The sequence below is a fragment of the Mustelus asterias genome (genome assembly GCF_964213995.1).
Source record: "Mustelus asterias chromosome X unlocalized genomic scaffold, sMusAst1.hap1.1 SUPER_X_unloc_7, whole genome shotgun sequence".
Taxonomy (NCBI): domain Eukaryota; kingdom Metazoa; phylum Chordata; class Chondrichthyes; order Carcharhiniformes; family Triakidae; genus Mustelus; species Mustelus asterias.
The window spans coordinates 314-28,065 of record NW_027595352.1 but is presented as its reverse complement, the minus strand read 5'-3'; the positions used below and the strand labels follow the sequence as shown (position 1 = coordinate 28,065).

At 51.0% G+C, this 27,752-nt stretch overlaps 1 protein-coding gene across 1 annotated transcript in view; it reads left to right on the top strand.

Annotated features, from left to right (window-relative positions):
• The window catches only part of LOC144491337 (cysteine sulfinic acid decarboxylase-like), a gene marked incomplete at both ends in the record, with an annotated part of 168,548 nt that extends 143,604 nt beyond the window's left edge, over positions 1-24,944 (top strand). The window contains 2 exons of the mRNA XM_078209005.1: positions 17,640-17,839; positions 24,893-24,944. Of these exons, the coding sequence (XP_078065131.1) occupies positions 17,640-17,839; positions 24,893-24,944 (252 nt within the window). The remainder of the gene's footprint in view (positions 1-17,639; positions 17,840-24,892) is intronic.
• Positions 24,945-27,752: the final 2,808 nt, after the last annotated feature.

Genomic DNA, 27,752 nt, shown 5'->3' with positions numbered 1-27,752 from the left:
GGTAAAGCACGGGGCTAGATAGAGAGTAATGCTCCTTCTACACTGTCCCCATCAAACTCTCCCAGAACAGGGAAAGCACGGGGTTACATACAGAGTAAAGCTCCCTCTACGCTGTCCCCATTAAACTCTCGCAGGACATGTACAGCACGGGGTTAGATACAGAGTAAAGCTCCCTCTGCACTGTCTCCATTAACCACTCGCAGGACAGGTACAGCACGGGGTTAGATACAGAGTAAAGCTCCCTCTTCACTGTCCCCATCAAACACTCCCAGGATAGGAACAGCACAGGATTAGATACAGAGTAAAGGTCCCTCGACACGGTCCCCCATCAAACACTCCCAGGATCGGTACAGCACGGGGTTAGATACAGAGTAAAGTTCCCTCTACACTGTCCCCATTAAACACTCGCAGGACAGGTACAGCACCGGGTCAGATACAGACTGAAGCTCCCTCAACACTGTCCCCCATCAAACACTCCCAGGACAGGTACAACACGGGGTTAGGTACAGAGTAAAGCTCCCTCGACACTGTCCCCATTAAACACTCGCAGGACAGCTACAGCACGGGGTGAGATACAGAGTAAAGCTCCCGCTTCAGTGTCCCCATCAAACACTCCCAGGACAGGGACAGCACGGGGTAACATACAGAGTAACGCTCCCTCTACACTGTCCCCCATCAAATACTCCCAGGACAGATACAGCACGGGGTTAGATACAGAGTGAAGCTCCCTCCACACAGTCCCCATTAAACATTCCCAGAACAGGTACAGTACGGGGTTAGATACAGAGTAAAGCTCCCTGTTCACTGTCCCCAATCAAACACTCCCAGGACAGGTACACCACGGGGTTAGATATAGAGTAAAGCTCCTTCTACACTGTCCCCACCAAACACTCCCAGAACAGGGAAAGCACGGGGTTAGATGCAGAGTAAAACTCCCTCTACACGGTCCCCAGGGACAGCACGGGGCTACATTCAGAGTAACGCTGTCTCTGCACTGACCCCCATCATACACTCCCAGGACAGGTTCAGCACGGGGTCAGATACAGAGTAAAGCTCTCTCCACACTGTCCTCATCAAACACTCCCAGGACATGTACAGCATGGTGTCAGATACAGAGTGAAGCTCCCTCGACACTGTCCCCATCAAATACTCCCAGGACAGAAACAGCACGGGGTTAGATACAGAGTGAAGCTCCCTCCACACAGTCCCCATCAAACACTCGCAGAACAGGGAAAGCACGGGGTTACATACAGAGTGAAGCTCCCTCTACACTGTCACCCATCAAACACTCCCAGGACAGGTACAGCACGGGGTCAAATCCAGAGTGAAGCTCCCTCTCCACTTCCCACATCAAACACTCGCAGGACAGGTACAGCACGGCGTTAGATACAGAGTAAAGCTCTCTCTGCACTGACCCCCATCAAACACTCCCAGGACAGGTTCAGCACGGGGTCAGATACAGAGTAAAGCTCTCTCCACACTGTCCTCATCAAACACTCCCAGGACAGGTAAAGCACGGGGCTAGATAGAGAGTAAAGCTCCTACTACACTGTCCCCATCAAACTCTCCCAGAACAGGGAAAGCACGGGGTTACATACAGAGTAAAGCTCCCTCTACGCTGTCCCCATTAAACTCTCGCAGGACATGTACAGCACGGGGTTAGATACAGAGTAAAGCTCCCTCTGCACTGTCTCCATTAACCACTCGCAGGACAGGTACAGCACGGGGTTAGATACAGAGTAAAGCTCCCTCTTCACTGTCCCCATCAAACACTCCCAGGATAGGAACAGCACAGGATTAGATACAGAGTAAAGGTCCCTCGACACGGTCCCCCATCAAACACTCCCAGGATCGGTACAGCACGGGGTTAGATACAGAGTAAAGTTCCCTCTACACTGTCCCCATTAAACACTCGCAGGACAGGTACAGCACCGGGTCAGATACAGACTGAATCTCCCTCGACACTGTCCCCATCAAACACTCCCAGAACAGGTACAACACGGGGTTAGATACAGAGTAAAGCTCCCTCTCCACTGTCCCCATCAAACACTCCCAGGACAGGGACAGCACGGGGTTACATACAGAGTAAAGCTCCCTCTCCACTGTCCCCATCAAACACTCACAGGACAGGTACAGCACGGGGTTAGATACAGAGTAAAGCTCCCTCTACACTGTCCCCATCAAACACTCCCAGGACAGGTAAAGCACGGTGTTAGATACAGAGTAAAGCTCTCTCCACACTGTCCCCATCAAACACTCCCAGGACAGGTACAACACGGGGTTAGATACAGAGTGAAGCTCCCTCTCCACTGTCCCCATTAAACACTCCCAGGACAGGTACAACACGGGGTTCGATACAGAGTATAGCTCCCTCCACACTGTCCCCATTAAACAATCGCCAAACAGGAACAGCACGGGGTCAGATACAGAGTAAAGTTCCCTCTACACTGTCCCCATTAAACACTCCCAGGACAGGTACAGCACGGGGTTACATACAGAGTGAAGCTCCGTCCACACAGTCCCCTTTAAACACTCGCAGGACAGGTACAGCACGGGGTTACAGACAGAGTAAAGCTCCCTCGACACTGTCCCCATCAAAGACTCCCAGAACAGGGACAGCACGGGGTGAGATACAGAGTAAAGTTCCCTCTACACGGTCCCCCATCAAACACTCCCAGGACAGGGACAGCACGGGGTGAGATGCAGAGTAAAGCTCCCTCGACACTGTCCCCATTAAACATTCGCAGGACAGGTACAGCACGGCGTCAGATACAGAGTGAAGCTCCCTCTACACTGTCCCCATCAAACACTCCCAGGACAGGTACAGCACGGGGTCAGATACAGAGTAAAGCTCTCTCCACACTGTCCTCATCAAACACTCCCAGGACAGGTAAAGCACGGTGTTAGATACAGAGTAAAGCTCTCTCCACACTGTCCCCATCAAACACTCCCAGGACAGGTACAACACGGGGTTAGATACAGAGTGAAGCTCCCTCTCCACTGTCCCCATTAAACACTCCCAGAACAGGTACAGCACAGGGTTAGATACAGAGTAAAGCTCCCTCTTCACTGTCCCCAATCAAACACTCCCAGGACAGGTCCACCACGGGGCTAGATCGAGAGTAAAGCTCCTTCTACACTGTCCCCAACAAACACTCCCAGAACAGGGAAAGCACGGGGTTACATACAGAGTAAAGCTCTCTCCACACTGTCCCCATCAAACACTCCCAGGACAGGTACAACACGGGGTTAGATACAGAGTGAAGCTCCCTCTCCACTGTCCCCATTAAACACTCCCAGAACAGGTACAGCACGGGGTTAGATACAGAGTAAAGCTCCCTCTTCACTGTCCCCAATCAAAAACCCTCCCAGGACAGGTCCACCACGGGGCTAGATCGAGAGTAAAGCTCCTTCTACACTGTCCCCAACAAACACTCCCAGAACAGGGAAAGCACGGGGTTACATACAGAGTAAAGCTCTCTCTACACTGTCTCCATTAAACACTCGCAGGACAGGTACAGCACGGGCTAGATACAGAGTGAAGCTCCCTCTACACGGTCCCCATCAAACACTCCCAGGACAGGTACAACACGAGGTTAGTTACAGAGTAAAGCTCCCTCTACGCTGTCCCCATTAAACTCTCGCAGGACAGGTACAGCACGGGGTTAGATACAGAGTAAAGCTCCCTCTGCACTGTCTCCATTAACCACTCGCAGGACAGGTACAGCACGGGGTTAGATACAGAGTAAAGCTCCCTCTTCACTGTCCCCATCAAACACTCCCAGGATAGGAACAGCACAGGATGAGATACAGAGTAAAGGTCCCTCTACACGGTCCCCCATCAAACACTCCCAGGATAGGTACAGCACGGGGCTAGATACAGAGTAAAGTTCCCTCTACACTGTCCCCATTAAACACTCACAGGACAGGTACAGCACGGGGTCAGATACAGACTGAAGCTCCCTCGACACTGTCCCCCATCAAACACTCCCAGGACAGGAAGAGCACGGGGTTAGATACAGACTGAATCTCGCTCGACACTGTCCCCATCAAACACTCCCAGAACAGGGAAAGCACGGGGGCTACATACAGAGTAAAGCTCCCTCTACACTGTCTCCATTAAACACTCCCAGGACAGGTACAACACGGGGTTAGATACAGAGTAAAGCTCCCTCTACACTGTCCCCATCAAACACTCCCAGGACAGGGACAGCACGGGGTTACATACAGAGTAACGCTCTCTCTTCACTGACCCCCATCAAATACTCCCAGGACAGATACAGCACGGGGTTAGATACAGAGTGAAGCTCCCTCCACACAGTCCCCATTCAACACTCCCAGAACAGGTACAGTACGGGGTTCGATACAGAGTAAAGCTCCCTCTTCACTGTCCCCAATCAAACACTCCCAGGACAGATACAGTACGGGGTTAGATACAGAGTAAAGCTCCCTCTCCACTGTCCCCATCAAACACTCCCAGGACAGGTACAGCACGGGGTTAGATACAGAGTAAAGCTCCCTCTACACTGTCCCCATCAAACACTCCCAGGACAGGTACAGCACGGGGTCAGATACAGAGTGAAGCTGCCTCGGCACGGTCCCCATCAAACACTCCCAGGACAGATAAAGCACGGGGTTAGATACAGAGTAAAGCTCCCTCTACACTGTCCCCCATCAAATACTCCCAGGCCAGATACAGCACGGGGTTACAGACAAAGTAAAGCTCCCTCTACACTGTCCCCATCAATGACTCCCAGAACAGGGACAGCACGGGGTCAGATACAGAGTAAAGCTCCCTCTACACTGTCCCCCATCAAATACTCCCCGGACAGAAACAGCACGGGGTTAGATACAGAGTGAAGCTCCCTCCACACAGTCCCCATTAAACACTCCCAGAACAGGGACAGTACGGGGTTAGATACAGAGTAAAGCTCCCTCTTCACTGTCACCATTAAACACTCCCAGGACAGGTACAGCACGGTGTCAGATACAGAGTAAAGTTCCCTCGACACTGTCCCCCATCAAACACTCCCAGGACAGGTACAGCACGGTGTCAGATACAGAGTGAAGCTCCCTCTACACTGTCCCCATCAAACACTCCCAGGACAGGTACAGCACGGGGTTAGATACAGAGTAAAGGCCCCTCTACACGGTCCCCCATGAAACACTCCCAGAACAGGTACAGTACGGGGTTCGATACAGAGTAAAGCTCGCTCTTCACTGTCCCCAATCAAACACTCCCAGGACAGGTACAGCACGGGGTTAGATACAGAGTAAAGCTCCCTCTACACTCTCCCCATTCAAACACTCCCAGGACAGATAAAGCACGGGTTTAGATACAGAGTAAAGCTCCCTCTACACTGTCCCCCATCAAATACTCCCAGGCCAGGTACAGCACGGGGTTACAGACAGAGTAAAGCTCCCTCTACACTGTCCCCATCAAAGACTCCCAGAACAGGGACAGCACGGGGTTAGATACAGAGTAAAGCTCCCTCTCCACTTTCTGCATTAAACACTTGCAGGACAGGTACAGCACTGTGTTCGATACAGAGTAAAGCTCCCTCTTCACTGTCCCCATCAAACACTCCCAGGACAGGTTCAGCACGGGGTTACATGCAGAGTAAAGCTCCCTCTTCACTGTCCCCAATCAAACACTCCCAGGAGAGGTACAGCACGGGGTTAGATGCAGAGTAAAGCTCCCTCTACACTGTCCCCATCAAACACTCCCAGGACAGGTTCAGCACGGGGTTACATGCAGAGTAAAGCTCCCTCTTCACTGTCCCCAATCAAACACTCCCAGGACAGGTACAGCACGGCGTTACATACAGAGTAAAGCTCCCTCTACACTGTCCCCATCAAACACTCCCAGGACAGGTACAGCACGGGGTGAGATACAGAGTAAAGCTCCCTCTACACTGTCCCCCATCAAACATTCCCAGGACAGGTACAGCACGGGGTTAGATACAGAGTAAAGCTCCCTCTACACTGTCACCATTAAACTCTGGCAGGACAGGTACAGCACGGGGTCAGATACAGAGTGAAGCTCCCTCTACACTGTCCCCATCAAACACTCCCAGGACAGGTACAGCACAGGGTTAGATACAGAGTAAAGGTCCCTCTACATGGTCCCCCATCAAACACTCCCAGGACAGGTACAGCACGGGGTTAGATACAGAGTAAAGTTCCCTCTACACTGTCCCCATCAAACACTCCCAGGACCGATACAGCACGGGGTTAGAAACAGAGTGAAGCTCCCTCCACACAGTCCCCATTAAACACTCACAGGACAGGTACAGCACGGGGTTAGATACAGAGTAAAGCTCCCTCTACACGGTCCCCAATCAATCACTCCCAGGACAGGTACAGCATGGGGTTATATACAGAGTAAAGCTCCCTCTACACTGTCCCCATCAAACACTCCCACGACAGGTACAGCACAGGGTTAGATACAGAGTAAAGGTCCCTCGACACGGTCCCCCATCAAACACTGCCAAGACAGGTACAGCACTGGGTTTGATACAGAGTAAAGCTCCCTCTTCACAGTCCCTAATCAAACACTCCCAGGACAGGTACAGCATGGGGTTATATACAGAGTAAGGCTCCCACTACACTGTCCCCATTAAACACTCGCAGGACAGGTACAGCACGGGGTAACATACAGAGTAACGCTCCCTCGACACTGTCCCCCATCAAATATTCCCAGGACAGATACAGCACGGGGTTAGATACAGAGTGAAGCTCCCTCCACACACTCCCCATTAAACATTCCCAGAACAGGTACAGTACGGGGTTAGATCCAGAGTAAAGCTCCCTGTTCACTGTCCCCAATCAAACACTCCCAGGACAGGTACAGCACGGTGTCAGATACAGAGTGAAGCTGCCTCGGCACTGTCCCCATCAAACACTCCCAGGACAGATAAAGCACGGGTTTAGATACAGAGTAAAGCTCCCTCGACACTGTCCCCCATCAAATACTCCCAGGCCAGATACAGCACGGGGTTACAGACAGAGTAAAGCTCCCTCTACACTGTCCCCATCAAAGACTCCCAGAACAGGGACAGCACGGGGTTAGATACAGAGTAAAGCTCCCTCTCCACTGTCCCCATCAAAGTCTCCCAGAACAGGGACAGCACGGGGTCAGATACAGAGTAATGCTCCCTCTACACTGTCCCCATTCAAACACTCCCAGGACAGGTACAGCACGGTGTCAGATACAGAGTGAAGCTGCCTCGGCACTGTCCCCATCAAACACTCCCAGGACAGATAAAGCACGGGTTTAGATACAGAGTAAAGCTCCCTCTACACTGTCCCCCATCAAATACTCCCAGGCCAGACACAGCACGGGGTTACAGACAGAGTAAAGCTCCCTCTACACTGTCCCCATCAAAGACTCCCAGAACAGGGACAGCACGGGGTTAGATACAGAGTAAAGCTCCCTCTACACTTTCCGCATCAAACACTTGCAGGACAGGTACAGCACTGGGTTCGATACAGAGTAAAGCTCCCTCTTCACTGTCCCCATCAAACACTCCCAGGACAGGGACAGCACGGGGTTACATACAGAGTAAAGCTCCCTCTACACTGTCCCCATCAAACACTCCCAGGACAGGTTCAGCACGGGGTTACATACAGAGTAAAGCTCCTACTTCACTGTCCCCAATCAAACACTCGCAGGACAGGTACAGCACGGGGTCAGATACAGAGTGAAGCTCCCTCTACACTGTCCCCATCAAACACTCCCAGGACAGGTACAGCACAGGGTTAGATACAGAGTAAAGGTCCCTCTACATGGTCCCCCATCAAACACTCCCAGGACAGGTACAGCACGTGGTTAGATACAGAGTAAAGTTCCCTCTACACTGTCCCCATCAAACACTCCCAGGACAGATACAGCACGGTGTCAGATACAGAGTGAAGCTGCCTCGGCACTGTCCCCATCAATCACTCCCAGGACAGGTACAGCACGAGGTGACAGACAGAGTAAAGCTCCCTCGACACTGTCCCCATCAAAGACTCCCAGAACAGGGACAGCACGGGGTTAGATACAGAGTAAAGCTCCCTCTACACGGTCCCCAATCAATCACTCCCAGGACAGGTACAGCATGGGGTTATATACAGAGTAAAGCTCCCTCTACACTGTCCCCATTAAACACTCGCAGGACAGGTACAGCACGGGGTTAGATACAGAGTAAAGCTCCCTCGACACTGTCCCGCATCAAACACTCCCAGGACAGGTACAGTATGGGGTCAGGTACAGAGTAAGGCTCCCTCTCCACTGTCCCCATCAAACACTCCCAGGACAGGTACAGCATGGGGTTATATACAGAGTAAAGCTCCCTCTACACTGTCCCCATTAAACACTCGCAGGACAGGTACAGCACGGGATTATATACAGAGTAAAGCTCCCTCTACACTGTCCCCATTAAACACTCCCAGGACAGGTACAGCATGGGGTTATATACAGAGTAAAGCTCCCTCTACACTGTCCCCAATCAAACACTCCCAGGACAGGTACAGCACGGGCTTTGATACAGAGTAAAGCTCCTTCTACACTGTCCCCATCAAACACTCCCAGAACAGGGAAAGCACGGGATACATACAGAGTAAAGCTCTCTCGACACTGTCTCCATTAAACACTCGCAGGACAGGTACAGCACGGGGTTAGATGCAGAGTAAAGCTCCCTCTACACTGTCACCATTAAACACTCCCAGGCCAGATGCAGCACGGGGTTAGATACAGAGTAAAGCTCCCTCTCCATGGTCCCCCATCAAACACTCCCAGGACAGGTACAGCACGGGGTTAGATACAGAGTAAAGTTCCCTCTACACTGTCCCCATCAAACACTCCCAGGCCAGATACAGCACGGGGTTAGATACAGAGTAAAGCTCCCTCTTCACAGTCCCCAATCAAACACTCCCAGGACAGGTACAGCATGGGGTTATATACAGAGTAAAGCTCCCTCTACACTGTCCCCATTAAACACTCCCAGGACAGGTACAGCATGGGGTTAGATACAGAGTAAAGCTCCCTCTACACTATCCAGCATCAAACACTCCCAGGACAGGTACAGTACGGGGTCAGATACAGAGTAAGGCTCCTTCTACACTGTCCCCATCAAACACTCCCAGAACAGGGAACGCACGGGGTTACATACAGAGTAAAGCTCTCTCTACACTGTCTCCATTAACCACTCGCAGGACAGGTACAGCACGGGGTTAGATACAGAGTAAAACTCCCTCTGCACGGTCCCCATCAAACACTCCCAGGACAGGTACAGCCCGGGCTCGATACAGAGTGAAGCTCCCTCTACACTGTCCCCATCAAACACTCCCAGGACAGATACAGCACGGGGTTAGATACAGAGTAAAGCTCCCTCTCCACTGTCCCCATCAAACACTCGCAGGGCAGGTACAGCACGGGGTTAGATACAGAGTAAAGCTCCCTCTACACTGTCCCCATCAAACACTCCCAGGACAGGTACAGCCCGGGCTCGATACAGAGTGAAGCTCCCTCTACACTGTCCCCATCAAACACTCCCAGGACAGGTACAGCACTGGGTTAGATACAGAGTAAAGCTCCCTCTACACTGTCCCCATCAAACACTCCCAGGGCAGGTACAGCACGGGGTTAGATACAGAGTAAAGCTCCCTCTACACTGTCCCCATCAAACACTCCCAGGGCAGGTACAGCACGGGGTTAGATACAGAGTAAAGCTCCCTCTGCACTGTCCCCCATCAAACACTCGCAGGACAGGGTTTCCTGACACAATATGTGGATAGGCCGACAAGAGGTGAGGCCATATTGGATTTGGTACTGGGAAATGAACCGGGCCAAGTGTTAGATTTGGTTGTGGGAGAGCACTTTGGAGATAGTGACCACAATTCGGTGTCTTTTGTTATTGCAATGGAGAGGGATAGGGCCGTGCGGCAGGGCAAGGTTTACAATTGGGGGAGAGGTAATTATGATGCGATTAGGCAAGAATTAGGGGGCATCAGTTGGGAACAGAAACTGTCAGGGAAAGGCACTAATGAAAAGTGGAACTTTTTCAAGGAACAAATACTGGGTGTCCTTGATAGGTATGTCCCTGTCAGGCAGGGAAGAAATGGCCGAGTGAGGGAACCATGGTTCACGAAAGAGATGGAATGTCTTGTGAAAAGGAAGAGGGAAGCTTATGTCGGGATGAGGAAACAAGGTTCAGATGGCTCGATTGAGGGTTACAAGTTAGCAAGGAACGAGCTAAAAAAGGGGCTTAGGAGAGCTAGGAGGGGACATGAGAAGTCCTTGGCGGGTCAGATCAAGGAAAACCTCAAGGCTTTTTACTCTTATGTGAGGAATAAAAGAATGACCAGGGTGAGGTTAGGGCCAGTCAAGGACAGTCGTGGGAACTTGTGTATGGAATCAGTAGAGATAGGCGAGGTGATGAATGAATACTTTTCTTCAGTGTTCACCAAGGAGAGGGGCCATGTTTTTGAGGAAGAGAAGGTGTTACAGGCTAATAGGCTGGAGGAAATAGATGTTCGGAGGGAGGATGTACTGGCAGTTTTGAATAAACTGAAGGTCGATAAGTCCCCTGGGCCTGATGAAATATATCCGAGGATTCTTTGGGAGGCAAGGGATGAGATTGCAGAGCCTTTGGCTTTGATCTTTGGGTCCTCGCTGTCCACGGGGATGGTGCCAGAGGACTGGAGAATGGCGAATGTTGTTCCTCTGTTTAAGAAAGGGAATAGAAATGACCCTGGTAATTATAGACCGGTTAGTCTTACTTCGGTGGTTGGTAAATTGATGGAAAAGGTCCTTAGGGATGGGATTTACGACCATTTCGAAAGATGCGGATTAATCCGGGACAGTCAGCACAGATTCGTGAAGGGCAAGTCGTGCCTCACAAATTTGATTGTATTTTTTGAGGCGGTAACTAAGTGTGTTGATGAAGGTAGGGCAGTTGATGTCATATACATGGATTTTAGTAAGGCGTTTGATAAGGTCCCCCATGGCCGGCTTATGATGAAAGTGAGGAGGTGTGGGATTGAGGGAAAGTTGGCCGATTAGATAGGTAACTGGCTGTCTGATCGAAGACAGAGGGTGGTGGTGGATGGAAAATTTTCGGACTGGAGGCAGGTTGCTCGCGGAGTGCCACAGGGATCGGTGCTTGGTCCTCTGCTCTTTGTGATTTTTATTAATGACTTAGAGGAGGGGGCTGAAGGGTATATCAGTAAATTTGCTGATGACACCAAGATTGGTGGAGTAGTGGATGAGGTGGAGGGCTGTTGTAGGCTGCAAAGAGACATAGATAGGATGCAAAGCTGGGCTGAAAAATGGCAAATGGAGTTTAACCCTGATAAATGTGAGGTGATTCATTTTGGTCGGACTAATTTAAATGTGGATTACAGGGTCAAAGGTAGGGTTCTGAAGACTGTGGAGGAACAGAGAGATCTTGGGGTCCATATCCACAGATCTCTAAAGGTTGCCACTCAAGTGGATAGAGCTGTGAAGAAGGCCTATAGTGTGTTAGCTTTTATTAACAGGGGGTTGGAGTTTAAGAGCCATGGGGTTATGCTGCAACTGTACAGGACCTTGGTAAGACCACATTTGGAATATTGTGTGCAGTTCTGGTCACCTCACTATAAGAAGGATGTGGAAGCGCTGGAAAGAGTGCAGAGGAGATTTACCAGGATGCTGCCTGGTTTGTAGGGTAGGTCTTATGAGGAAAGGTTGAGGGAGCTAGGGCTGTTCTCTCTGGAGCGGAGGAGGCTGAGGGGAGACTTAATAGAGGTTTATAAAATGAGGAAGGGGATAGATAGAGTGAATGTTCAAAGACTATTTCCTCGGGTGGATGGAGCTATTACAAGGGTGCATAACTATAGGGTTCGTGGTGGGAGATATAGGAAGGATCTTTACGCAGAGAGTGGTTGGGGTGTGGAATGGACTGCCTGCAGTGATAGTGGAGTCAAACACTTTCGGAACATTTAAGCAGTTATTGGATAGGCACATCGAGCACAGCAGGATGATGGGGAGTGGGATAGCTTGATCTTGGTTTCAGATAAAGCTCGGCACAACATTGTGGGCCGAAGGGCCTGTTCTGTGCTGTACTGTTCTATGTTCCATGTTCTACACTGTCCCCATTAAACACTCGCAGGACAGGTACAGCACGGGGTTAGATCGAGGGTAAAGCTCCCTCTAGACTGTCCCCCATCAAACACTCGCAGGACAGGTACAGCACGGGGTTAAATACAGAGTAAAGCTCCCTCTACACTGTCCTCATCAAATGCTCCCAGGACATGGACAGCACGGGGTCAGATACAGAGTGAAGCTCCCTCTACATTTTCCACATCAAACACTCGCAGGACAGGTACAGCATGGGGTTAGATACAGAGTTAAGCTCCCTCTGCACTGTCCCCATCAAACAGTCCCAGGACAGGTACAGCACGGGGTCAGATACAGAGTGAAGCTCCCTCGGCACTGTCCCCCATCAAACACTCCCAGAACAAAAACGGTTGATGAAGGAAGGGCCGTGGATGTTGTCTGTATGGATTTCGGTAAGGCATTTGACAAAGTCGCACATGGCTGGTTGGTTAAGAAGGTTAAGGCTCATGGGATACAAGGAGAAGTGGCTCGATGGGTGGAGAACTGGCTTGGCCATAGGAGACAGAGGGTAGTGGTCGAAGGGTCTCTTTCCGGCTGGAGGTCTGTGACCAGTGGTGTTCCGCAGGGCTCTGTACTGTGACCTCTGCTATTTGTGATATATATAAATGATTTGGAAGAAGGTGTAACTGGTGTAATCAGCAAGTTTGCGGATGACACGAAGATGGCTGGACTTGCGGATAGCGAAGAACATCCTGGTCCGGATGGGATTTATCCAAGGATTCTCTGGGAGGCAAGAGAAGTGATTGCAGAGCCTCTGGCTCTGATCTTCAGGTCGTCGTTGGCCTCTGGTATAGTACCAGAAGATTGGAGGTTAGCGAATGTTGTCCCATTGTTTAAGAAGGGGAACAGAGACTTCCCCGGGAATTATAGACCGGTGAGTCTCACTTCTGTTGTCGGCAAGATGTTGGAAAAAATTATAAGGGATAGGATTTATAGTTATTTGGAGAGTAATGAATTGATAGGTGATAGTCAGCATGGTTTTGTGGCAGGTAGGTCGTGCCTTACTAACCTTATTGAGTTTTTTGAGAAAGTGACCAAGGAGGTGGATGGGGGCAAGGCAGTGGACGTGGTATATATGGATTTTAGTAAGGCGTTTGATAAGGTTCACCATGGTAGGCTTCTGCAGAAAATGCAGATGTATGGGATTGGGGGTGATCTAGGAAATTGGATCAGGAATTGGCTAGCGGATAGGAAACAGAGGGTGGTGGTTGATAGTAAATATTCATCATGGAGTGCGGTTACAAGTGGTGTACCTCAGGGATCTGTTTTGGGGCCACTGCTGTTTGTAATATTTATTAATGATCTGGATGAGGGTATAGTTGGGTGGATTAGCAAATTTGCTGATGACACCAAAGTCGGTGGTGTGGTAGACAGTGAGGAAGGGTGTCGTAGTTTGCAGGAAGACTTAGACAGGTTGCAAAGTTGGGCCGAGAGGTGGCGGATGGAGTTTAATGCGGAGAAGTGTGAGGTAATTCACTTTGGTAGGAATAACAGATGTGTTGAGTATAGGGCTAACGGGAGGACTTTGAATAGTGTGGAGGAGCAGAGGGATCTAGGTGTATGTGTGCATAGATCCCTGAAAGTTGGGAATCAAGTAGATAAGGTTGTTAAGAAGGCATATGGTGTCTTGGCGTTTATTGGTAGGGGGATTGAATTTAGGAGTCGTAGCGTTATGTTGCAACTGTACACAACTCTGGTGCGGCCTCACTTGGAGTACTGTGTGCAGTTCTGGTCCCCACATTACAGGAAGGATGTGGAGGCTTTGGAGAGGGTGCAGAGGAGGTTTACCAGGATGTTGCCTGGTATGGAGGGGAGATCCTATGAGGAGAGGCTGAGGGATTTGGGATTGTTTTCGCTGGAAAGGCGGCGGCTAAGAGGGGATCTTATTGAAACATATAAGATGATTAGAGGTTTAGATAGGGTGGATAGTGATAGCCTTTTTCCTCTGATGGAGAAATCCAGCACGAGGGGGCATGGCTTTAAATTGAGGGGGGGTAGTTATAGAACCGATGTCAGGGGTAGGTTCTTTACCCAAAGGGTGGTGAGGGATTGGAATGCCCTGCCAGCATCAGTAGTAAATGCGCCTAGTTTGGGGGCGTTTAAGAGATCCGTAGATAGGTTCATGGACGAAAAGAAATTGGTTTAGGTTGGAGGGTCACAGTTTTTTTTTTTAACTGGTCGGTGCAACATCGTGGGCCGAAGGGCCTGTTCTGCGCTGTAATGTTCTATGTTCTATGTTCTAACATTGTCGGGCAATACAGCAGGATATAGATAGGCTGGAAAATTGGGCGGAGAGGTGGCAGATGGAGTTTAATCCGGATAAATGCGAAGTGATGCATTTTGGAAGAAATAATGTAGGGAGGAGTTATACAATAAATGGCAGAGTCATCAGGAGTATAGAAACACAGAGGGACCTAGGTGTGCAAGTCCACAAATCCTTGAAGGTGGCAACACAGGTGGAGAAGGTGGTGAAGAAGGCATATGGTATGCTTGCCTTTATAGGATGGGGTATAGAGTATAAAAGCTGGAGTCTGATGATGCAGCTGTATAGAACGCTGGTTAGGCCACATTTGGAGTACTGCGTCCAGTTCTGGTCGCCGCACGACCAGAAGGACGTAGAGGCGTTAGAGAGAGTGCAGAGAAGGTTTACCAGGATGTTGCCTGGTATGGAGGGTCTTAGCTATGAGGAGAGATTGGGTAAACTGGGGTTGTTCTCCCTGGAAAGACGGAGAATGAGGGGAGATCTAATAGAGGTGTACAAGATTATGAAGGGGATAGATAGGGTGAACAGTGGGAAGCATTTTCCCAGGTCGGAGGTGACGATCACGAGGGGTCACAGGCTCAAGGTGAGAGGGGCGAAGTATAACTCAGATATCAGAGGGATGTTTTTTACACAGAGGGTGGTGGGGGCCTGGAATGCGCTGCCAAGTAGGGTGGTGGAGGCAGGCACGCTGACATCGTTTAAGACTTACCTGGATAGTCACATGAGCAGCCTGGGAATGGAGGGATACAAACGATTGGTCTAGTTGGACCAAGGAGCGGCACAGGCTTGGAGGGCCGAAGGGCCTGTTTCCTGTGCTGTACTGTTCTTTGTTCTTTAACAGGGCAGCACGGGGTTACATACAGAGTAGAGCTCTCTCTGCACTGTCCCCATTAAACACTCCCAAGACAGGTAGAGCACGGGGTTACATACAGAGTAACACAACATCGTGGGCCGAAGGGCCTGTTCTGTGCTGTACTGTCTATGTTCTGGAGTGAAGCTCCCTCTACACTGTCCCCCATCAAAAACTCCCAGGACACATACAGCACGGGGTTAGATACAGAGTGAATCTCCCTCTACACTGTCCCCATCAAACACTCCCAGGACAGGTACAGCACGGGGTTACATACAGAGTAAAGCTCTCTCTGCACTGAACCCCATCAAACACTCCCAGGACAGGTACAGCACGGGGTTAGATACAGAGTAAAGCTCCCTCTACACTGTCCCCCATCAAACACTCCCAGGACACATACAGCACGGGGTTAGATACAGAGTGAATCTCCCTCTACACTGTCCCCATCAAACACTCCCAGGACAGGTTCAGCACGGGGTCAGATACAGAGTAAAGCTCCCTCTACACTGTCCCCAGCAAACACTAGCAGGACAAGTGCAGCACGGGGTTACATACAGAGTAATGCTCCCTCCACACTGTCCCCCATCAAACACTCCCAGGACAGGTACAGCATGGGGTTACATACAGAGTAAATCTCCCTCTACACGGTCCCCCATCAAACACTCCTAGGACAGGTACAGCACGGGATGAGATACAGAGTAAAGCTCCCTCTACACTGTCCCCATCAAAGACCCCCAGGACTGGTACACCACGAGGTTAGATACAGAGTAAAGCTCCCTCTACACTGTCTCCCATGAAACACTCCCAGGACAGGTACAGCACGGGGTCAGATCCAGAGTGAAGCTCCCTCGACACTGTCCCCATTAAACACTCGCAGGACAGGTGCAGCACGGGGTTCGATACAGAGTAAAGTTCCCTCTCCACTGTCCCCATCAAAGACTCCCAGGACAGGTACAGCACGGGGTTAGATACAGAGTAAAGCTCCCACTACACTGTCCCCATCAAACACTCCCAGGACAGGTACAGCACGGGGTCAGATACAGAGTAAAGCTCCCACTACACTGTCCCCCATCAAACACTCCCAGGACAGGTACGGCACGGGGTCAGATCCAGAGTGAAGCTCCCTCGACACTGTCCCCATCAATCACTCCCAGGACAGGTACAGCACGGGGTTAGATACAGAGTAAAGCTCCCACTACACTGTCCCCCATCAAACACTCCCAGGACAGGTACGGCACGGGGTCAGATCCAGAGTGAAGCTCCCTCGACACTGTCCCCATCAATCACTCCCAGGACAGGTACAGCACGGGGTTACAGACAGAGTAAAGCTCCCTCTGCACTGTCCCCATTAAACACTCCCAGGACAGGTACAGTACGGGGTTACATACAGAGTAAATCTCCCTCTACACGGTCCCCCATCAAACGCTCCCAGGACAGGTACAGCACGGGGTTAGATACAGAGTGAAGCTCCCTCTGCACTCTCCCCATTAAACACTCGCAGGACAGGTACAGCTCGAGGTTCAATACAGAGTAAAGCTCTCTCTGCACTGTCCCCATCAAACACTCGCAGGACAGGTACAGCACGGGGTTAGATACAGAGTAAAGCTCCCTCTCCACTGTCCCCATCAAACACAGTAAACGTTTTTACAACACCAGGTTAAAGTCCAACAGGTTTGTTTGGTAGCAAATACCATTAGCTTTCGGAGCGCTGCTCCTTCGTAAGATGGCAGATATCCACTCCATCTGACGAAGGAGCAGCGCTCCGAAAGCTAATGGCATTTGCTACCAAACAAACCTGTTGGACTTTCACCTGGTGTTGTGAAAACTCTTACTATGTTCACCCCAGTCCAACGCCGGCATCTCCACATCATGACCATCAAACTCTCCCAGGACAGGTACAGCACGGGGTCAGATACAGAGTAAAGCTCCCTCTACACTGCCCCATCAAACACACCCAGGGCAGGTACAGCACGGGGTTAGATACAGAGTAAAGCTCCCTCTACACTGTCCCCATCAAACACTCCCAGGACAGGTACAGCACGGGGTTAGATACAGAGTAAAGCTCCCTCTACACTGTCCCCATCAAACACTCCCAGGGCAGTTACAGCATGGGGTTAGATACAGAGTAAAGCTCCCTCTACACTGTCCCCATCAAACACTGCCAGGACAGGTACAGCACGGGGTTAGATACAGAGTAAAGCTCCCTCCACACTGTCCCCATCAAACATTCCCAGGGCCTGTGAGTGCTGTTCAAGCTTCAGTTCTGCTGATTGTTCAATTGGGTTACTATCTGATCGCTTCATAAGGACGGTATGATTTCCGTGAGACACTGCTGCGGCTGTACCTTGTTCCTTGCCTGACCTCAGCCTGCCTCTCCTCCTCAGGACCTTCTGAAGAATTCTCATTCGGCCAATGCCAGCTATCTCTTCCAGCCAGACAAGTTCTACGATGTCTGTTACGACACTGGGGACAAGTCGCTGCAGTGTGGACGCAAGGTGGACTGTCTGAAGCTCTGGCTGATGTGGAAAGCTGTTGGTACTCGAGGGCTGGAGGAAAGGATTGACCGGGCGTTTGCCTGTACCAGGTTGGCGTTAGGTTGTGACTTCTCCCATCTAGACCTCCGTACTTGACTGAATCGAGTTGTCACACTTGTTTTCCAATGCTCCATGGCCTCGCTCTTCCCAATCTCTCTCATCTCCTCCAGCTTCCAGGATATCTATGTTCCTCAAATTCTGGCATCTTTCACGCCTCCAGTTTGCATTGCTCCGCCATTGGCTGCGGTGCCTTCAGTTGCCAAGGCCCGTGACTCCGGAACAGTTTTCATTCTTTCACTGGATGTGGGTGCCGCTGGCTAGACCAGCATATCCTTCCCATCCCTTATTATCCCTTGAGAAGGTGCTGGTGAGCTGCCTTCTTGAACCCCTGCAGTCCATGTGGTGTAGGTACATCCACAGTGCTGTTAGGGAAGGAGTTCCAGGATTGTTATTGGACATCAGTCAGTCCATGTGGTGTAGGTACACCCACAGTGCTGTTAGGGAGGCAGTTCCAGGATTGTTATTGGACATCAGTCAGTCCATGTGGTGTAGGTACACCCACAGTGCTGTTAGGGAGGGAGTTCCAGGATTGTTATTGGACATCAGTCAGTCCATGTGGTGTAGGTACACCCACAGTGCTGTTAGGGAGGGAGTTCCAGGATTGTTATTGGACATCAGTCAGTCCATGTGGTGCAGGTACACCCACAGTGCTGTTAGGGAGGGAGTTCCAGGATTGTTATTGGACATCAGTCAGTCCATGTGGTGTAGGTGCACCCACAGTGCTGTTAGGGAGGCAGTTCCAGGATTGTTATTGGACATCAGTCAGTCCATGTGGTGTAGGTACACCCACAGTGCTGTTAGGGAGGGAGTTCCAGGATTGTTATTGGACATCAGTCAGTCCATGTGGTGTAGGTACACCCACAGTGCTGTTAGGGAGGGAGTTCCAGGATTGTTATTGGACATCAGTCAGTCCATGTGGTGTAGGTACACCCACAGTGCTGTTAGGGAGGGAGTTCCAGGATTGTTATTGGACATCAGTCAGTCCATGTGGTGTAGGTACACCCACAGTGCTGTTAGGGAGGCAGTTCCAGGATTGTTATTGGACATCAGTCAGTCCATGTGGTGTAGGTACACCCACAGTGCTGTTAGGGAGGGAGTTCCAGGATTGTTATTGGACATCAGTCAGTCCATGTGGTGTAGGTACACCCACAGTGCTGTTAGGGAGGGAGTTCCAGGATTGTTATTGGACATCAGTCAGTCCATGTGGTGCAGGTACACCCACAGTGCTGTTAGGGAGACAGTTCCAGGATTGTTATTGGACATCAGTCAGTCCATGTGGTGCAGGTACACCCACAGTGCTGTTAGGGAGGGAGTTCCAGGATTGTTATTGGACATCAGTCAGTCCATGTGGTGTAGGTACACCCACAGTGCTGTTAGGGAGGGAGTCCCAGGATTGTTATTGGACATCAGTCAGTCCATGTGGTGTAGGTACACCCACAGTGCTGTTAGGGAGGGAGTTCCAGGATTGTTATTGGACATCAGTCAGTCCATGTGGTGTAGGTACACCCACAGTGCTGTTAGGGAGGGAGTTCCAGGATTGTTATTGGACATCAGTCAGTCCATGTGGTGTAGGTACACCCACAGTGCTGTTAGGGAGGCAGTTCCAGGATTGTTATTGGACATCAGTCAGTCCATGTGGTGTAGGTACACCCACAGTGCTGTTAGGGAGGGAGTTCCAGGATTGTTATTGGACATCAGTCAGTCCATGTGGTGTAGGTACACCCACAGTGCTGTTAGGGAGGGAGTTCCAGGATTGTTATTGGACATCAGTCAGTCCATGTGGTGCAGGTACACCCACAGTGCTGTTAGGGAGGGAGTTCCAGGATTGTTATTGGACATCAGTCAGTCCGTGTGGTGTAGGTACACCCACAGTGCTGTTAGGGAGGGAGTTCCAGGATTGTTATTGGACATCAGTCAGTCCATGTGGTGTAGGTGCACCCACAGTGCTGTTAGGGAGGCAGTTCCAGGATTGTTATTGGACATCAGTCAGTCCATGTGGTGTAGGTACACCCACAGTGCTGTTAGGGAGGGAGTTCCAGGATTGTTATTGGACATCAGTCAGTCCATGTGGTGTAGGTACACGCACAGTGCTGTTAGGGAGGGAGTTCCAGGATTGTTATTGGACATCAGTCAGTCCGTGTGGTGTAGGTACACCCACAGTGCTGTTAGGGAGGGAGTTCCAGGATTGTTATTGGACATCAGTCAGTCCATGTGGTGTAGGTACACCCACAGCGCTGTTAGGGAGAGAGTTCCAGGATTGTTATTGGACATCAGTCAGTCCATGTGGTGTAGGTACACCCACAGTGCTGTTAGGGAGGCAGTTCCAGGATTGTTATTGGACATCAGTCAGTCCATGTGGTGTAGGTACACCCACAGTGCTGTTAGGGAGGGAGTTCCAGGATTGTTATTGGACATCAGTCAGTCCATGTGGTGTAGGTACACCCACAGTGCTGTTAGGGAGGGAGTTCCAGGATTGTTATTGGACATCAGTCAGTCCATGTGGTGCAGGTACACCCACAGTGCTGTTAGGGAAGGAGTTCCAGGATTGTTATTGGACATCAGTCAGTCCATGTGGTGTAGGTACACCCACAGTGCTGTTAGGGAGGCAGTTCCAGGATTGTTATTGGACATCAGTCAGTCCATGTGGTGTAGGTACACCCACAGTGCTGTTAGGGAGGGAGTTCCAGGATTGTTATTGGACATCAGTCAGTCCATGTGGTGTAGGTACACCCACAGTGCTGTTAGGGAGGGAGTTCCAGGATTGTTATTGGACATCAGTCAGTCCATGTGGTGCAGGTACACCCACAGTGCTGTTAGGGAGGGAGTTCCAGGATTGTTATTGGACATCAGTCAGTCCATGTGGTGTAGGTGCACCCACAGTGCTGTTAGGGAGGCAGTTCCAGGATTGTTATTGGACATCAGTCAGTCCATGTGGTGTAGGTACACCCACAGTGCTGTTAGGGAGGGAGTTCCAGGATTGTTATTGGACATCAGTCAGTCCATGTGGTGTAGGTACACCCACAGTGCTGTTAGGGAGGGAGTTCCAGGATTGTTATTGGACATCAGTCAGTCCATGTGGTGTAGGTACACCCACAGTGCTGTTAGGGAGGGAGTTCCAGGATTGTTATTGGACATCAGTCAGTCCATGTGGTGTAGGTACACCCACAGTGCTGTTAGGGAGGCAGTTCCAGGATTGTTATTGGACATCAGTCAGTCCATGTGGTGTAGGTACACCCACAGTGCTGTTAGGGAGGGAGTTCCAGGATTGTTATTGGACATCAGTCAGTCCATGTGGTGTAGGTACACCCACAGTGCTGTTAGGGAGGGAGTTCCAGGATTGTTATTGGACATCAGTCAGTCCATGTGGTGCAGGTACACCCACAGTGCTGTTAGGGAGACAGTTCCAGGATTGTTATTGGACATCAGTCAGTCCATGTGGTGTAGGTACACCCACAGTGCTGTTAGGGAGGGAGTTCCAGGATTGTTATTGGACATCAGTCAGTCCATGTGGTGTAGGTACACCCACAGTGCTGTTAGGGAGGGAGTCCCAGGATTGTTATTGGACATCAGTCAGTCCATGTGGTGTAGGTACACCCACAGTGCTGTTAGGGAGGGAGTTCCAGGATTGTTATTGGACATCAGTCAGTCCATGTGGTGTAGGTACACCCACAGTGCTGTTAGGGAGGGAGTTCCAGGATTGTTATTGGACATCAGTCAGTCCATGTGGTGTAGGTACACCCACAGTGCTGTTAGGGAGGCAGTTCCAGGATTGTTATTGGACATCAGTCAGTCCATGTGGTGTAGGTACACCCACAGTGCTGTTAGGGAGGGAGTTCCAGGATTGTTATTGGACATCAGTCAGTCCATGTGGTGTAGGTACACCCACAGTGCTGTTAGGGAGGGAGTTCCAGGATTGTTATTGGACATCAGTCAGTCCATGTGGTGCAGGTACACCCACAGTGCTGTTAGGGAGGGAGTTCCAGGATTGTTATTGGACATCAGTCAGTCCGTGTGGTGTAGGTACACCCACAGTGCTGTTAGGGAGGGAGTTCCAGGATTGTTATTGGACATCAGTCAGTCCATGTGGTGTAGGTGCACCCACAGTGCTGTTAGGGAGGCAGTTCCAGGATTGTTATTGGACATCAGTCAGTCCATGTGGTGTAGGTACACCCACAGTGCTGTTAGGGAGGGAGTTCCAGGATTGTTATTGGACATCAGTCAGTCCATGTGGTGTAGGTACACCCACAGTGCTGTTAGGGAGGGAGTTCCAGGATTGTTATTGGACATCAGTCAGTCCATGTGGTGCAGGTACACCCACAGTGCTGTTAGGGAGGGAGTTCCAGGACTGTTATTGGACATCAGTCAGTCCATGTGGTGTAGGTGCACCCACAGTGCTGTTAGGGAGGCAGTTCCAGGATTGTTATTGGACATCAGTCAGTCCGTGTGGTGTAGGTACACCCACAGTGCTGTTAGGGAGGGAGTTCCAGGATTGTTATTGGACATCAGTCAGTCCATGTGGTGTAGGTACACGCACAGTGCTGTTAGGGAGGGAGTTCCAGGATTGTTATTGGACATCAGTCAGTCCGTGTGGTGTAGGTACACCCACAGTGCTGTTAGGGAGGGAGTTCCAGGATTGTTATTGGACATCAGTCAGTCCATGTGGTGTAGGTACACCCACAGCGCTGTTAGGGAGAGAGTTCCAGGATTGTTATTGGACATCAGTCAGTCCATGTGGTGTAGGTACACCCACAGTGCTGTTAGGGAGGCAGTTCCAGGATTGTTATTGGACATCAGTCAGTCCATGTGGTGTAGGTACACCCACAGTGCTGTTAGGGAGGGAGTTCCAGGATTGTTATTGGACATCAGTCAGTCCATGTGGTGTAGGTACACCCACAGTGCTGTTAGGGAGGGAGTTCCAGGATTGTTATTGGACATCAGTCAGTCCATGTGGTGCAGGTACACCCACAGTGCTGTTAGGGAGGGAGTTCCAGGATTGTTATTGGACATCAGTCAGTCCATGTGGTGTAGGTGCACCCACAGTGCTGTTAGGGAGGCAGTTCCAGGATTGTTATTGGACATCAGTCAGTCCATGTGGTGTAGGTACACCCACAGTGCTGTTAGGGAGGGAGTTCCAGGATTGTTATTGGACATCAGTCAGTCCATGTGGTGCAGGTACACCCACAGTGCTGTTAGGGAGGGAGTTCCAGGATTGTTATTGGACATCAGTCAGTCCATGTGGTGTAGGTACACCCACAGTGCTGTTAGGGAGGGAGTTCCAGGATTGTTATTGGACATCAGTCAGTCCATGTGGTGTAGGTACACCCACAGTGCTGTTAGGGAGGGTGTTCCAGGATTGTTATTGGACATCAGTCAGTCCATGTGGTGCAGGTACACCCACAGTGCTGTTAGGCAGGGAGTTCCAGGATTGTTATTGGACATCAGTCAGTCCATGTGGTGTAGGTACACCCACAGTGCTGTTAGGGAGGGAGTTCCAGGATTGTTATTGGACATCAGTCAGTCCATGTGGTGTAGGTACACCCACAGTGCTGTTAGGGAGGGTGTTCCAGGATTGTTATTGGACATCAGTCAGTCCATGTGGTGTAGGTACACCCACAGTGCTGTTAGGGAGGGTGTTCCAGGATTGTTATTGGACATCAGTCAGTCCATGTGGTGCAGGTACACCCACAGTGCTGTTAGGGAGGGAGTTCCAGGATTGTTATTGGACATCAGTCAGTCCATGTGGTGTAGGTACACCCACAGTGCTGTTAGGGAGGGAGTTCCAGGATTGTTATTGGACATCAGTCAGTCCATGTGGTGTAGGTACACCCACAGTGCTGTTAGGGAGGGTGTTCCAGGATTGTTATTGGACATCAGTCAGTCCATGTGGTGTAGGTACACCCACAGTGCTGTTAGGGAGGGTGTTCCAGGATTGTTATTGGACATCAGTCAGTCCATGTGGTGTAGGTACACCCACAGTGCATTCCCCTCCAAGTCACTCACCATCCTGACTTGGAAATATATCGCTCTTCCTTCACTGTGACTGGGTTAATATCCTGGAACTCCCTCCCTAACAGCACTGTGGGTGTACCTACACCACATGGACTGACTGATGTCCAATAACAATCCTGGAACTCCCTCCCTAACAGCACTGTGGGTGTACCTACACCACATGGACTGACTGATGTCCAATAACAATCCTGGAACCCCCTCCCTAACAGCACTGTGGGTGTACCTACACCACATGGACCGACTGATGTCCAATAACAATCCTGGAACCCCCTCCCTAACAGCACTGTGGGTGTACCTACACCACATGGACTGACTGATGTCCAATAACAATCCTGGAACTCCCTCCCTAACAGCACTGTGGGTGTACCTACACCACATGGACCGACTGATGTCCAATAACAATCCTGGAACTCCCTCCCTAACAGCACTGTGGGTGTACCTACACCACATGGACTGACTGATGTCCAATAACAATCCTGGAACTCCCTCCCTAACAGCACTGTGGGTGTACCTACACCACATGGACTGACTGATGTCCAATAACAATCCTGGAACTCCCTCCCTAACAGCACTGTGGGTGTACCTACACCACATGGACTGACTGATGTCCAATAACAATCCTGGAACTCCCCCCTAACAGCACTGTGGGTGTACCTACACCACATGGACTGACTGATGTCCAATAACAATCCTGGAACTCCTCCCTAACAGCACTGTGGGTGTACCTACACCACATGGACTGACTGATGTCCAATAACAATCCTGGAACTCCTCCCTAACAGCACTGTGGGTGTACCTACACCACATGGACTGACTGATGTCCAATAACAATCCTGGAACTCCCTCCCAAACAGCACTGTGGGCGTACCTACACCACATGGACTGACTGATGTCGAACAGCAATCCTTGTGCTTTGATTTGTTGTCTTCTTGTTCACAGCCTGCAGGCTCTTTTACTTGCTGGCAATCTGAACTGATTCCGACTCTGTGTTTTGTGTGGAATACCATTCTGTTTGTGGATTTATTTTTCCCCAGGTATTTGGTCAGTGAGATGAAGGAAAGAGAAGGATTCCAGCTGCTGATGGAGGTAAGATGACACCAATGATGAACAATGTTTACCGCCCTCTCCCGCAGGTGAAACCCCAGAGTCTGAGACTGTATGTGGTTCCCCGCTACCCCCCCCCCCCCCCCCAATCATTGTATTTGGAATTGTGCAGAGAAGTCCTTGCCTTATCTCCAAAGCCTCTGTCCTGTGCTGCTCAGTAAAGCTCCACACCTCCTCCCTGTTTCCTCCACCTCCAGGCCCCTGCTCCAGGAGCACTTGTGGAGCCCTCGAGTGAGGAGGAGAATGGTGGGATTCCTGAGAGGTCAAACTGTGGTGGTGGTGGTGTCGGCAAGGTCAGAGGTCACGATGGGAAGCAGCCTCATGTTGAGGGGAGCCGGAATGAATAGGGCAGTGTTGGGGTTGCCGTTGGAGTGCCTCCAGTGGTGGTATTTGGAGATGGTGAGTCTGATTGGTCTCGGCTGCTGCTTCACCACATCTGCCGTGACTTTGGGGTCAGCTGCTCCATGTCCATTGATGCTGGTGCAGCGTAATCCCCCCACTGTGTGTGCTGACACACGGCTTCTCCAACCTCCAGCAGTGATGGGTTGGAATCTCTGAGGTGGCACAGTGGTTTGTACCACTGCCTCACAGCTCCACAGACCTCGGTTCGATTCCCGGCTTGGGTCGCTGTGTGTGTGGAGTTTGCACATTCTCGCCGTGTCTGCGTGGGTTTCCTCCGGGTGCTCCAGTTTCCTCCCACAGTCCAAAGATGTGCGGGTTAGGTTCATTGGTTATGTTAAATTCTCCCAGTGTACCCTAACGGGAGTGTGGCGACTGGGGGAATTTCACAGTAACTTCATTGCAGTGTTACTGTCAGCCTACTTGTGACACTAATAAAATAAACTTTAAAAACTCTCTCCGCTAAGCTTTGGAAGTGACCAAAAACTAACTTTATTGCTGGTCCTTTCACACATTTCTTCACCTCATTTTACATTGAAACATAGAAGATCAGAGCAGGAGGAGGCCATGTGGCCCTTTGAGCCTGCTCCACTATTTGTTACGATCATGGCTGATCATCCAACTCAATAGCCTAATCCTGCTTTTTCCCCATAACCTTTGATCCCATTCGCCCCAAGTGCTATATCCAGCCGCCTCTTGAATACATTCAATGTTTTGCCATCAACTACTTCCTGTGGTAATGAATTCCACAGGTTCACCACTCTTTGGGTGAAGAAATGTCTCCTTACCTCCGTCCTAAATGGTCTACCCCGAATCCTCAGACTGTGACCCCTGGTTCTGGACTTCCCCACCATCGGGAACATCCTCCCTGCATTGGATTCCACTCCCTTCCCAAGCCACTGAACTGCACTAATCACTACCTTTGCTGTCAGATTTGGCCCCATAATCCTGTCACAAATCATCCCCCTCGACCTTGCTCACCTCTGCTCCTCCCTCAGCCTCGATCTGCCTTGGGCACTCACCTCTGGAAAGGAGGCGGTGTGGAAGTCAAACCACTGTCCCCAGTGCTTCCAGTGCACCAGCTTGTTTACACATGGCAATGACTCCGATTCAGAAATCTCTGCCTTTTTGGGGGCTAAACTTCAGGAGCAGCCTGGGGGGCTGGGGCTGAATGGCCTTTACCATCTCATTCCTGTATTTGACAGCCTGTTTTTGAAGCATCTTTGATTTTGGAGGCCACGTTGGAGGGATGGACTGCTGGAGTATTTTAATGAGTAAAACCTCTCTCTCTCTCCCCGTCTCTCTCTCTCTCCCCGTCTCTCTCTCTCTCCCCGTCTCTCTCTCTCTCTCCCCGTCTCTCTCTCTCTCTCCCCGTCTCTCTCTCTCTCTCCCCGTCTCTCTCTCTCTCTCCCCGTCTCTCTCTCTCTCTCCCCGTCTCTCTCTCTCTCTCCCCGTCTCTCTCTCTCTCTCCCCGTCTCTCTCTCTCTCTCCCCGTCTCTCTCTCTCTCTCCCCCGTCTCTCTCTCTCTCTCCCCGTCTCTCTCTCTCTCTCCCCGTCTCTCTCTCTCTCCCCGTCTCTCTCTCTCTCCCCGTCTCTCTCTCTCTCCCCGTCTCTCTCTCTCTCCCCGTCTCTCTCTCTCTCCCCGTCTCTCTCTCTCTCCCCCGTCTCTCTCTCTCTCTCCCCGTCTCTCTCTCTCTCCCCGTCTCTCTCTCTCTCTCCCGTCTCTCTCTCTCTCCCCCGTCTCTCTCTCTCTCTCCCCGTCTCTCTCTCTCTCTCCCCGTCTCTCTCTCTCTCCCCGTCTCTCTCTCTCTCCCCCGTCTCTCTCTCTCTCTCCCCGTCTCTCTCTCTCTCCCCGTCTCTCTCTCTCTCCCCGTCTCTCTCTCTCTCTCCCCGTCTCTCTCTCTCTCCCCGTCTCTCTCTCTCCCCGTCTCTCTCTCTCTCCCGTCTCTCTCTCTCTCCCCGTCTCTCTCTCTCTCCCCGTCTCTCTCTCTCTCCCCGTCTCTCTCTCTCTCCCGTCTCTCTCTCTCTCCCCGTCTCTCTCTCTCTCCCCGTCTCTCTCTCTCTCCCCGTCTCTCCTCTCTCCCGTCTCTCTCTCTCTCCCCGTCTCTCTCTCTCTCCCCGTCTCTCTCTCTCTCCCCGTCTCTCTCTCTCTCCCCGTCTCTCTCTCTCTCCCCGTCTCTCTCTCTCTTCCCCGTCTCTCTCTCTCTCCCCGTCTCTCTCTCTCTCCCGTCTCTCTCTCTCTCCCCGTCTCTCTCTCTCTCCCCGTCTCTCTCTCTCTCCCGTCTCTCTCTCTCTCCCCGTCTCTCTCTCTCTCCCGTCTCTCTCTCTCCCCCGTCTCTCTCTCTCTCCCCGTCTCTCTCTCTCTCCCCGTCTCTCTCTCTCTCCCGTCTC